Source organism: Arachis ipaensis, chromosome B07 (genome assembly GCF_000816755.2).
Source record: "Arachis ipaensis cultivar K30076 chromosome B07, Araip1.1, whole genome shotgun sequence".
Taxonomy (NCBI): domain Eukaryota; kingdom Viridiplantae; phylum Streptophyta; class Magnoliopsida; order Fabales; family Fabaceae; genus Arachis; species Arachis ipaensis.
In genome coordinates this window covers 117,793,210-117,806,972 of record NC_029791.2, presented here as the reverse complement: position 1 = coordinate 117,806,972, position 13,763 = coordinate 117,793,210, and the positions used below count along the sequence as shown (strand labels likewise).

Below are 13,763 nucleotides of genomic sequence, written 5' to 3'. Positions count from 1 at the left end.
GAAATGGCATATATTCATTATTCACCGAGAGAGAATAGATTTTAGCAAAAGCTAACTAATGATATTTATTTAAATAAAGTTTCTCAAAATCTTTATTTGAAGTTGAGGTTAGTAGTGTGAGATGGGTGAGTGTTTTGTTGTTGAAATAATGAGAAGACAATAATGTAATGCTTTTGTTCAAAGGAGAGGAGGTTACGATGCTATTTGAAGCAACCTACCATCAATAATGAAGAATGGCATTGAACGAATGGAATGATTGCAAGCCTTGAGAACTTTAAAGGGAACCAAAATGAATTCTTAGGCAGGTGAGTTAGGTAAAGTAATGATTCCCCATTTCTACTTTTTCTCAAATATGTGGTATATATAAAAATAAATTAGAGGATACTAGATTAATTTATGGGAAATTTTCTAGTGTTTACACTCAAAATCATTATGCGAGACTGTTAATAGATAGTTATAAAAATTGGATTAGTCGGTTTGATCGAAAAATTAGAAAATCGAATCTTAAATCAGTTCGATTTATCTTTTGGACTGTTTAAGAAAGAGAATCAGTATGAAAATTTTTTTAAAATGTTGTAGCTAAGCTTTATTTGAACTAAAAACCTTAATGTTGTATCATCTTTTCCTTGTCATTCAATCATCATGCTTCTTATTATTATATATGACAAATAGTAATTATACAGTATATATTCAATTACATAATTTAATTTAATTTTGTATCTTTTATTTTTTAAATTAATTATATTTTAATTATGTATCATTATTAATATAAATATAAATTTCACTAAATTTGTTAATTTGCTTGATTTATTTCAATGCTAGTATTGTGATTAAGGTTATTTATTTTGATACTCGTGTTAAAATTTACTGATATTATACTTAGATGATAGGCTTTTGTGAATTAATTGTATTCTTATTGTGTTAAATTAAGATATTATTATAGTAGTATCGACAAATTTTATATTTTTTTATATTATTTATTTTTAAAATTTGAAACTTGATTCTTCATAAAAAGTTAGTGAAGATATGTATTTCAAATTTTAGTTTTAAGTTTTTGACTATTTTATATTTTTTATTTACGTGAGACCAATTTTACTGATTCAACCAGTAATTTATCGATTGAATCAATAAACCAATTCGATCACCAGGCTTATTAATATTTGTGAATTTGCTCCAGAATCCGAGGAGCTGACCGAAATTCTGCTCCAAGCTTTTGATAATGTCATGGCCGAGATGCAAGAATATCAAGCAAAAAACAAAGAGAAAAGTTCATTATCTCACGAAGAAGCGATGTTGAGTCATGTGAATGACCTTCAAAGGCAGCCACGTGTTAGAATAAGAGGCCGTCCCAATAAAAGACTGGGATCAACCATGAAAAAAAAAGATTGCAAACGCAACAAAGAAAAAGAAAAAGGCAGCTCCAAGCGAGGTAACATTGATTTGCTTTCAATTAGGGGAAAATTCGTTTGTGCATTTTGCTAATATATGATTAATTTTGTCTTTTACAGTTGAACCTTTTAGATGGTGGATCAATGATTCAGTCAAGTTTCAGCCTTTATGATGCACAGGATATGAATTATCCCGGAGAGAATTATAGGAGTTTTAGTTTTTATTAACATAAATTTTCATTTATGTATGAGCAAAATTCGGTTCATTGAAGTTATAAGAGGGTTAATTTCTTATTGATGTTATTCTTTATTGAATAGTCATTTTTTTGTTTTTCAAATTAGCTTTCTGCAATTATGTTATGTCAAAGAGTTTAGGTGTTTCTAAAATTGAATAGATATATACACTTTTTTCGGTTCATTCAGTACATTAATTTCGGTTCATTTGTGTTTTGGGGGCTTTTGATGTTTGATAAATACCCTGAATCCATTTACTGTGAACCTATAAAAAAATAGCAGCCCAGACAGTTCCAACAGATATATACATTAACATTAGATTTCGATTAACATTCACATATATACATTAACATTAGATTTCCATTAACATTTACATTAATATTCACATATATACATTAAAGAAGAAGTGTTTGCTTTTTTAAACAAGTTAAACAAATTAGTATTAATTTCAACGAGTCAAAGAAACTATAACCTATTTACTGTCTATATCTCCAGATGTGAATTTACAAAAAAGGCTTGAGAGGGCAATAGATGGTTTAGGGAGTTTTATGGCTTCAGATGCCTCAATCACTTGGTCTCTCAATTTATTTATTTTGTGCAACAAATTGGTTGGACCATATTCGTGCCTGAAGGCATCAATTTCTTCCTACAAATTAATTGAAAGAAATTACTTAATTTGAACCCAACTGAAATAAGAAATGAACCAAATTTTATTAATTTAGAAATTATTTACTTGTTTCCAGTTTTTATATTGATACTTCCCTTTTTTAATCTGTTGAGGATAAATTGTTTCCAGCCATTTTATCACGTATATCCCGCAATCATAACTAAGAAATAAGTAAAATATGATTAATAGAATACACAATAAAACATATTAAAAATAGCACTATAGCAAAAAAAGATTTTTACTTTGTTCATTGACCGCTGATCGTGATATATTCTACTTCAACTCCCTCTCCGTCCTCCATCAAGGGTTCTGTTCCAGCATAAATCCTCATCTGGAATACTATTAATCCCTGAAAAGGATACAAAAAATAAAATCAGGCACAAGGAGTGATTGAATAAAACGTGATAAATATTCAATCAGCAAGAAAAAATATTTTCTGCATACAAATGAACTCAAGTGAACACTTAACAATCAAGTGAATATAAATCACCAACTCCAATGAACCGAATTCTATTCATATTTGAATAAAACGTGATAAATATTCAATCAGCAAGAAAAATATTTCTGTGTGCAAATGAACTCAAGTGAACACTTAACAATCAAGTGAATGTAAATTAGCAACTCCAATAAACCAAATTCTACTCATGTTTGAATAATTTACAACAAAAATATGTATGATGTAAATAACTTACAACAAATTTGTTCAGCGTAATTTTTATTTCAAGTATTTCATCTTTCTTTTTCTTCGCGGGGTCAAGCACATAGAATGCCTTCTTCTTGACATCGGCAATCTACAACCACCAATGTCTTTCGTTGCAAACCGGTGCAAATAGCTAAAGTTTAGGAAAATGATAGAATATTTCATTCTAAATGATAGCAAACGACAGAATTATTAAAGAAATTTTAGAAATCACAACTTACAAAGATGTGATGCCAATTTTTTTCTGTCAAGAAAAGGGAGAAAGTCCGTATATTTATTGAAAAGAAATATCACTATTAAAATTTTAGCATGCTCAACGAATGAAGAACAATTAAAATTTAGATATAAGGTAACATCAAATTATGGCATATGATACAAATCTTAATTAAAGAAAATATACTTAATGAAAATTGGGAAACCAAGTTTAACATGAGAATAAATAGAGAATTGATATACAGGATCTAAGGTGAAGAATTGAACATCAGGAGAGCTATCATAGAGAATTTTAAAATTCGTCTAAAAAGGTTGGGATTGGTTGTATGTGGTATCTGCTTAGCTAAACTATGATACTTTAAGCTGTGGGGTGAAAGATCGATAATGAATCTTCGATAGAAATAGAATATAACATGCTTTAACTATAAAATTTATTTTCAGTGAAGTCTTTTTTCTTGATAAATCAGAGAGAGAGAGAGAGAGAGAGAGAGAGAGAGATATTTTCAAGGTTTAAGAATTTAATCATTAATGCATGGTTATATTCCTTTTAACTTGTAATGCTCAACAGTAGTAGGACTTTGTGATCACTATGAAGCTAAAACTATGTTGTGCTTTAGTCATTAGTTAATTATTTCTAAAGTTGTTGATGCTAAATCGTGTTACAGTTGAAGAAAATGGTTCAAGGATCTCTAAAAGGACATAGAGCAAATGCTGACACCCTAGCAACTTCCTATGTTGAAACTACTAATAACATTCGAGATGTATACTTATATGAGATCTATCCTTATATGAGAGCCATGCAACAAACACTACAAAGGAATCCAACAGCAATACAATAAATAGAACATTACCTAACGATGCCAAAGCACAAAGTAAAAAGGCAGAGCGGGTGGTGCATGATGAACTAGGCGTATAGTTGCTACTTGCTGTCCGTAGATAAACTTAACTCCTTTCAATTTATTCTGATTAGATTCACCTTGAATGAAAACAACAGTAGATATAGTTTAGTTTCTATTATGTCAAACACTGCTAGTTGATTAAATCATAATGTATTTATGTTAAATTTTTCTCAGTCCAATTTTCATTAATTTTCAAAAAAAATTTTCCACAGTAAAAGATTGTTTATATAGGGAGAAGAAGAATATAATATATTAGCTACAATGCAATATTAATTCAAACTAAGATGTATGTAATATTAAGCACAGAAAGAAGAACAGAATTATGTAGCAAAGTTAACATAAAAAAATTAAAAGAAACAATAGAGCGGATACAAACCTCCACAGTAACTACAGAAATCACAAAAACCAAAGAAAAAACAAACAATTCATGCTGCATTACTTAGAAATATCACTTGCTCTTATTGGATGCAAAATTGAGGATAAGAAGAAAACAGGTTAAGACCTTTTGGCGAAGGGCAATTAGAATCCTGGCAAGAATAATACGGTTCCGGATTTTCTACATCAACGGAGAAAGACGCCTCTGTACAACAACAGTCCAGACATATCAGATCAAATAATAAAGAACACACACAACTCATCATTGCAAACCATTACGAATCTGTCATTGGAAAAAGAAAAAAGAAATACCCCTAGGTGGGAGCGTGTCTCTTGAGAGTGATCTGATGTTGTTACCTGCTATGAAGATCCAATTTAAATAAACAAAAGTGATATTAAAAAAACCAAACAATAGTATGAGCAGGGATATTAAAATTTTGGAAAAGTATAGGGTACCAATATATTATCTGCCAACTTATTGCCAACAATAATTAATTATTATATTTTAAATACATGTATAAAGAGACACATTCAGAAAATACATCTATAAAGACACTTCCATTAGACACAGTCATAAAAAAGATATTTTTATTAGACACATCCACAAAGACACTTCTATTAAATACAATCATAAACAAGAGTTGGTAGAAGTTGGCAGAAATACTGTTGGTAACATAGCGGGATTGTAAAATTTTATACTTTCATTTTCTCATAGAGCTTGTTGGGCGGTCTGTTGTAAAATGCCCAGAAATGCCTACAGTTGTAGCAGCTTCCGCCGGCACAAATGCCGCCGAACCTACCTCTGCATCCGCCTCCTCCCTGATTGCAATCCTTGACCCATTCCACCACGGCTGTAGCATGCATGACCGTCATCACATCCTCTACCTTACCTACTACCACGACGAATTCTACCGTGACCACTAGGACCCATGCTTCCTTAGACTCCTCCACCACCATAGCCGTCGTTGCCACCGCATCCACCTTCGTAACCCCTACCACCACCGCTGTTGTCCCTTCCACTGCGACGACTCCCCTGAAGGTTGGAGCCATCAGGTACAGTGACATTAACTGCTTTGAAACTCTATAATCTTCACCTTCAAGTTAGATTAGGAACAAAAAGATTTGAAGAAGAAAAAGAGATCAAAAAAATAGTATCTGAGAATCAAGACACAAACTGAAGAGGAGGAGGAGGAACTAAAGATGATGATGAAGAAGAAGAAGAAAGAAAAATAGAAATTGAGAATAGAGAGAGAATGTAAATAATGGAAATGAATCTTTTTTTCAATTTTGATTTTAAATTCAAAATTCAAAATTTGAAATTTCATACTTAATTGTTGTATTATGGCAAGTGACAACAATAACACGGGATGGGAGAGATGAGCTTAATATAGGATGAAGGAATTGTTAAGAATGAATCTAGAGCATGCCACGTTGAATTTTCATTACGGAAGAAATTCTCTTTTCAAGGATAATTATAAGATAGGATAGGATTAACTCAGGTTGAGTTTATTTCAGGAAAAATCAATGTATTTGTATTTGGTCTCACTACATGCCACATCCATGGTAAAGAATATAATTGAAAAGATATCATTTTATTCATTTAGTCTCACTACATGTGAGATTTTTGGATAAAGAATAAGATTGAATAGATATCATTAAAGTGAACGCTTGTATTATTTATTTATTTTTAATGGTCTATGATATGACTTTCATATATTATCTAGTTGAACTTGAACCCCAATAGGGGTTCTTCCCCTCATAAATTTTCAGATAATTACAAGCTATAACGCATAAATATTAATAACCATAACCCTCAAGAAAATTCAGCTTCTGGAAGGTTTGTTCTTCGTCTTTGAGACAAGTTTGGTGATGAGTATTATTGATCAACGCCAGATGAGCCAACACTGGATACAGAAGAATTGGAGAGCGTGCTTGATACTCTTATCAGAATTTTGCATTTGATTTCTTGATACCGGAGCATTTGCATTTTGTGATTCTGACCCTCTAGGTGTTGAGTTCGCCTGAGCTTCTTCAGCAAGACGTTTAAGAATGTTCATAATTGTCGGCAGCGACTTCGACGAAAGGGATAGAAGACCAGGCAGCTACAAAGAAAACATGGTAACTGACATCATCTCACTAGCTCGCTCTTATGTTAGTTACTACTTTTACAAATCATTTCCAATATTGCAAATTAAGACAAACAAAATTGGGGAACGAATATAATCATCAGGTAGAAAGGATTTCTATTTCACACGTAAAGTTAGAAAACTATAAAACAGGAAAATAGGTTCCAACCCATACCACAATTATGAAGAGAATTGTCTCTGATAATCACCTAATTAGATAAACCCTAATTATGATAATAACAAAGATACGAGTTCAGACTTAGGTGATGACTTACTTTAGAAGAAGCATAAATTCATTAAAACCAAGGATGACCATAGCCATTATAGCCCATGGAGGAGGTAGCCAATTGTTACTCCTCTTGAAGGCCTCCTGAACCCACAGCCAAAATAACAAAAAAGGGATTATAGATGTTACTCCAATAATTAATGCCAATTCGGCTTTGTAGAGGATTATTCAGTCCAGCAAAAGAAATTGCAGTCCAATATTATAATTTGCACACCAAGTAAAAACCATCCCCTCTTTCTCAGTAACTAACACACAGCATATATTTACCATACATACCCTAATTTTAGCCAAAATATTAAAATCAGAGAATACTTATAAACAGACAATTTGATTAAAAGTTTGAAATTGCACCAAAAGTTCAGTTAAGAAAGGTAAGAGAAAAAAGTTAAAAGTAAAGAATAGTTTTTTATGCTTTTACTTGAGCTGAAATAGCCTGGGTAACTGTATATTCAGTTTCTCCCTGGAACTGTCTCCACAAGGACTTGCACTGCACTGGAGTGATAAGTGTGTCTTTTGGGTGAACCTACATTTTATAATAGATGCTCAGAAATAATAGCTTTCTCTACAACATTAATAGGAATACCACAAATATTCGCATATAGTACCTCCTCCCATGTGCTTGAAGCCAGTAGATTTGTAGGCCCTTCAATTCTATTTTGGGAAGATATTGCACCAGCAGGTCTATCAATGAAAGATGAATGAAGTACATTTTCAATGCGATCTGGCTTCTCATCCTCCAAGCATATAGCAGCCATATCTGATAGAAGCTTCAACGACTGATACAAGGTAGAAAAAACATTAAATGGTGTTAAATGAAGTGATTTCTAACATACTTGCAAGTATAGGAAGCTGAAAATTTATCATCAAATTGGCTATTAATTACCGCAGATCCAGCATCCCTAATAATAGCTGTCAGCTGATATCTTTTTTCCCAATCCACACTCTAGGGAGTGAATCAGCATCATGGTTGAACACTGTAGAGAATCTAAAAAGTACAACAATACCAGTAAGCTTCCAAATAAATACTATACTACAGGCATCCTACAAAAACAAATGGGGACAAAAGACAATAACAACAGGCCTTATCCTACTAGTTTAGGATTTACTGCCAATGAAACGAGCAAGTTTTATTTTTAATAATTTATCCTAATTTCTTGTCCTGAAAAATTCTGGCACTGACAAGACAATAACATCCTCTTACTTGAAAAAAATTCTGGCACTCCTATATCATTCAAGAACTTCACAAATACATAGCAAAGCATCATAACTAGTTTCAATCCTTACAACTATCTAATTTCCAAACTCCAAAAATCAATCAGTTTATAAAATAAATCTTGCAAATTGCAACACAAACACATGATTGGTACATAGATTAAAGAATTGACAATATTTATATTTAGAATATTGTTACCTATCCTTCATGCGAATCAGAATCTTCCCTGACTCTTCTTTTGCTTTATTTTCCACTATTTCTTTCACATAGTCCCTTAAGCTGTGTTGCATTCTTTCAAATTTTTCTTCATCCAATTCAAAACCAGAAATACAAGCTGAAAGTTCTGATACGGCAGCTTCAGTCTCACGTTTAAGAAGCTTCCTTATTCAAAACCAGAAATACAAGCTTCCTTATTGGAAATTTTAATTATGTTGTTATTTCTGAAAACTTTGTGTCACGCACAGATGAAGCATGTGACTCAATATCGTGACGCAATTTGTCTTTAACTTTTGATGCACTCCAACTAGCCTGTCTCACAGCAGCATCTGAAAAGTACAAACAAAATTACAAAAGCACCAAATAGAAGTGAGCAGTTCACCAGCAATATGAAAGTTTTACATGATTACCAAGAAGGAAAGAGATTTCAAGTAAATCCATATGAGAGAATATGTATCTTTAATGTGAGAAAATACGAGCATAAGATGCTAATGTAACTCATTTGAGAAAATAGGAATATAAAAAAGTATCTATCATTAATGATTCATGCACGTCCTTAACACAATGACAAGAAAACTGATACCATCCAAATCTTTAAAGAACTTGATATAAATCAAACAATGTTACTGCTTATTGCTTTTTCCTCCATTTAAAGTACTTGAATTCTCCATATGTGTGGAGTGATGTATTATTAACTAACGGTGGAAAATATAGCATTTGAGATTTGGCAATAAATTCTAGAATATGCAAATAAAGTTACAGGTGACAATGTATATGCAAAGAACGCATTCTATTAGACTATATACCAGCAGATCCTTTTTCAAACTCTAGCATAATAGACTCAGTCCACATGTGAACAGATGAAGCAAATCCTTCTCCGTTGTTCAGTGATTGCTCTAGCTTAGCCTTAAAATCATCTACAGCTTTAGAACGTAGGTGCCCCAGCAATGTTGTATAAGCAGGGTATACAAACTGAAAAGTTGAGGGAAAAAAAAAGATCATATAAATTTTGTGTATCACACACAATATGGACACTCTGTCCATCTTCAGAATCCCTTAACAATTTGTTAGCACAGTCCATCATTTTCACTACTTATTTTTTGATCAATAACCAAGTGCACTTGTGTATATTAAAGAATGTTGTTGCATTGTTACTTTTATATGATTGAACTCATTTGCTTAGCTTAAGATTTTAGAATACTGAGTTACAGAATCATTTAGACAACCCATATTGCCAGTATTGAAGTTTAGTATAAATGAATAGAAATAAATCAATAAAGCAATTAAAAAGTAGCAGACAGTCTTACATCCAATGCCTTGGATTCTAATTGCTTTCATTTTGCATTTCTTACAGATTCATCAAAGAATATTGCCTCCTCATCATATCTATTAAAATCAGATGTTATCCACATATTAAAAAGAAAGATTGGAACTGTATAAGGTGATTAAATTACCCAAAACAATGATGTCTAAATGTAATACAACATCAACTAAATATTAAGCTTTAATGAGAAGCTGAATCCTTCTCTACCCAAGTGGAATGAATCTGCCACCCCCCCCCCAAAAAAACCTCCCTCCTCTTTTTTATTCATTTGGAAGTGCTACTATTCGGAAGATTCAAACCTATTAAGCTTTTGAAAAGATAGGAAAGACCATAATCCACTTTTTTATTTTATTCTCTTCTCACATTATTATGTCATTCAAACTCTAAATAAGGTAAAGACTTTAGCAAAGTAGTGTGACCCTTTCTCAGTGATCCAGAAACGAAATGTATCTCAATTTAATTCAAAAATTATTACATTTCAATGGTAGGAAACTGGAAAAGCTCTTAATTTGTACATCAAGTAGCTACTAAATACAAGAATATCTTTGAATACTAAACTCCCGCATCTGAAACTTACTGTGAAAGGTAGGAATCAATAATGGAGCTCAACCTTTCCCCAAAACCTCGTACTGGACCTGAATTCAACTAAAGAATTAGTTTTTTACTTAATATTAGTCAACTTTTTTTAGATTATTTTTTATATTAAATTTTAAATTTTAAACTCTAACTCTTAAATGTAATGTAATATGAGGGTTAAAATAAATTTTACAATGAAAAAATAATTACAGTTGACTAATTAAAAGTTAGTTCTTATACTTATTCTTAATTATCCCCTCTTCAAATATAGGCCCTCCTATGTTAACTTTAAAATTAAAAGATAACAGATCAAATTATGTATTCATGCATCTAATTTTTCAATTACTATTGTGTTCTATTACTTATTAAACATGTCTAAACTTATATTTTTCTTAATCTTTCATTAAGAAGATGTGGATTAATGTATGCATTAATGAAAAGAAAAAAAATGAAAAAAGGGTCTAATATTTATAAATCAATGTTATGCAAGTTGGTGTATCGTTCACTTTGCTAAAGGCAAATTCAATTCATCAAGGAGCAACCAACAATTCCAGACAAGACAATCACACAATAAATTTGTCTTTCATATAATGTCAAGTGATAGTATTAATATTTACACAAAATGTGGCCAATGAAAAAATCACTTTAATTTCTCCGGATCAAACTAATTCAAGCGGGCGAACGGCCTCTGCCATAACTCCTCCACAACTGCAGTATTCCGGCCGCAGCCGCCACAACTAACCCTAACCGCCATAAAAGTATAAAAAGCCAACTTTTTTTTTCTTTTTTTCTCCTCCGTACGAAAAAATGGAACATCATATTCTAGGTACGCATAAGTTGTGTGGAGCTTCTTTGTCTTGTAGTGAGAGATATTTTGACTAAAATAACCTTGAATATGGTTATGATTTGTCCCTAGTGACCAGCTAGATCCAACGAGGATGGGTAATGGCTAAAAAATGGGGGGAGGGGGGAATTTACCTATTTAAAATAAATGGAGAAAAAATTTACTCAATTACAACAATTGAAAATTGGTTACTTGCCTGTCTTGATTTATTTTTATATAATTTGTGGTAACCTTTCACGTTTTACAACTAACACATAAACCGTGTTAAGCTCCAACGGTTTATGAAAGAAGCATAATAAACATAAACCGTGGTAACTTTTCATGGATTATGAAGTGAACATTGGGAGGCGTAAACCGTGATAACCTTCCACAGTTTATGAAGAGATCAGTTAAACCGTGGTAATCTCCCATGGTTTTTGAGTACCTATATATATACATAATTCCACAATTTTTGAGTACCTATATATATACATAACCCTAGTCGGCTGCAACATATGGAAGACAAAAGCATTTCTAACACTCGTTAAATTTTAAAAATATAAAATTCATGTACTCCTCATCATACTTGCAATATTAATATGATTAAATATAATTTTAAAAAATAGTATAAACATAGAACTTGAGCTTATATATTCTTTATTCATAATTGAAAATTCACATTTGTCATTTTTCATCTTTGTTTTAAATTTTCTCTAATAATAATAATTGTTCCTGTGTAGATCTGAACGCTCTGAGGTATAGCTCGTCCTGCTCTTGTTCAGGCCGGCTTTCCTTGGAGCAGAAGAATGGAACATCGTCTACTTGTCGAGAGGGCGGCGTTGGGCACCTGCAAAGAGACTCCAACGCTCAAGTAAGTAAGAGTGTGAAGTAATTCAGAGTCAAAACTGAATGTCTTGCGTACCTGTGACTAAGTGAGTCACTTGTATATAATGGAGTTGATGAGGACAGTTATCTGTATCGTTTGTTACCGGTTTGGGCGGGGTCTTCATTGGTGGCCCAATATTCGGGATTTTTAGTAGTTTCGTGGAGAGATTTGCGGGGGAGTTGTGTGCTTATCCTAGTTCCGAGATTATTGGTATAGATCGATTTAGGCTAACGGATCATAGCCCCCAAGGTTGACCTGTTTCAGAAGTCGAGCTATAAACAGGTTAAGCTTTTATGAGTTATAGCTCGGAACCAGGATCTAATGTTGGTTGTTTGTCACTGGCGACTTTGGAGTATAGTGGTTTTGATTTGCCGAGATATAGCTCGGAGCCCCCAAGCTTAACTCATTTATTGTCGAATTTGAAAAGAATAAAAGGTCAATCTTTTGAATTTTCGCGGTAATCCTTTTGGAAGTGGCTTTAGAAGAGAGAGAGAGAGAGTGTGTGTTGAAAAAGACAATTTCATTTAATGCGTGTTGGAAATTGGAACGACGGTAAGAGCTGGCCATTGATTTGCGTTTTTGGTTTTATCATCTACGGCTGGGGATTGTTTTTGAATGTGTAACGTTTACAGGAGGTGTGGGGTAGTGGGCTGGTGGGCGATTTTTGTTGGACTCTTTGAGTATCCGCTTTTAGGGGTTTTTTTCCTTTTCACTTGTGTTTGCGGAAAATGAGTAAGAAAGGTTAGTTTGTCTGTGTGCATGTTTGTTTTTCGAGATGGAGAAGGGAAAAAAGGTTGAGATAGGGACAGCCAGTAGTGGTAAGAAGGAGGTTAAAATTGTGGAAGATGTGTGGGTTTGGGACCATGCGAATCTATTTTTGTGGGTGGCGGAGTCGGTCAATGGGTATGCTTCGGTGTTTGACGATGAGCAGAGTGTATCGCAGTTAGTGTTAGTCTCTTCGTGGGTTAGGGAAGGTAGTGATATTAAACTTAGGTTTGTGACATGTAGTGCTAGTGATCGCGCCTTTCATTGCGGGGAAGGGTTTGAGTTCTTCTTCATGTATAGTTGTGTTTTTGTTGACTTAGGTGTGAAGTTCCCTTTTTCTGAGTTTGAACATGGCATGTTGATGCAGCTTAGGTGTGCACTGTTGCAGCTAAACCCTAATTCATGGGCATTTGTTAGGGCTTTTAAGATTCTGATGGGGTATTTAGAGATTGAACCCTCTTTGGAAGTCTTTTTTGCGTTGTTTCAGTGTAAAGGGGTTAGACGTGGTTGTTGGTTGAATCTTGCCAGTGCTCCGAGTCGTGCCATTTTCAGTTTATATAGGTCTTCTTATAAGGGTTTTAAATCTATGTTTTTAAAGATTGGTGTTGCTGAGGGTGAATTTCCCTGGTTTGTTTACGAATGCATGTTGGAGAGGTTTTCTTTATTCTGGGTTCTGAGGCCTAGACAGATATTGGATATGGATGGGATGGAGTATAGGAATGAGATGATTGTGAAATTTTTAGTTAATCATATTTTCTTTTCGGGTTTGTTGTCGGTTGTTGAACTTTTTGAGTTGGAAATGGATAAAGATGCATTGGCTGGATATATAGGTAATTGTTGTGTGTAGTTTGTTTGTATGTGGTTGTTTATGGTTTGTAATATCCTTTCCTGTTTATTTGTTTGCAGTTGAGAAGGCTCCCAAGGTGACTTCGAGTAGCTTGCGAGCTTATTTTCGGACGAAGAACGTCGAGAAGCAGGGTTCTAGTAGCTATATTATGGCAGAGAAGGGTGCTGAGATTAATCAACCATCTCGTAAGAAGGTTAATTTTGAACAAAAGAAGGGGTGAGGTCA

The 13,763-nt window shown here is 33.2% G+C and overlaps 1 protein-coding gene, 1 long non-coding RNA gene and 1 pseudogene across 2 annotated transcripts; all 3 read right to left on the bottom strand.

The window, feature by feature from the left end:
- On the bottom strand, window positions 1,996-3,210 carry LOC107608647. The gene is made up of 3 exons (XR_001612957.2): window positions 2,982-3,210; window positions 2,532-2,638; window positions 1,996-2,449 (listed from the first exon to the last, which is right to left on the bottom strand). It is a non-coding gene; the product is annotated as an uncharacterized LOC107608647 (long non-coding RNA).
- LOC110262427 lies at window positions 4,528-5,595 on the bottom strand. The gene is made up of 3 exons (XM_021106355.1): window positions 5,176-5,595; window positions 4,789-4,833; window positions 4,528-4,681 (listed from the first exon to the last, which is right to left on the bottom strand). Exons 1-3 carry the CDS (start codon window positions 5,539-5,541, stop codon window positions 4,658-4,660), a joined length of 435 nt encoding a protein of 144 aa, XP_020962014.1. The 5' UTR covers window positions 5,542-5,595; the 3' UTR covers window positions 4,528-4,657.
- LOC107607798 lies at window positions 6,272-11,472 on the bottom strand (annotated as a pseudogene).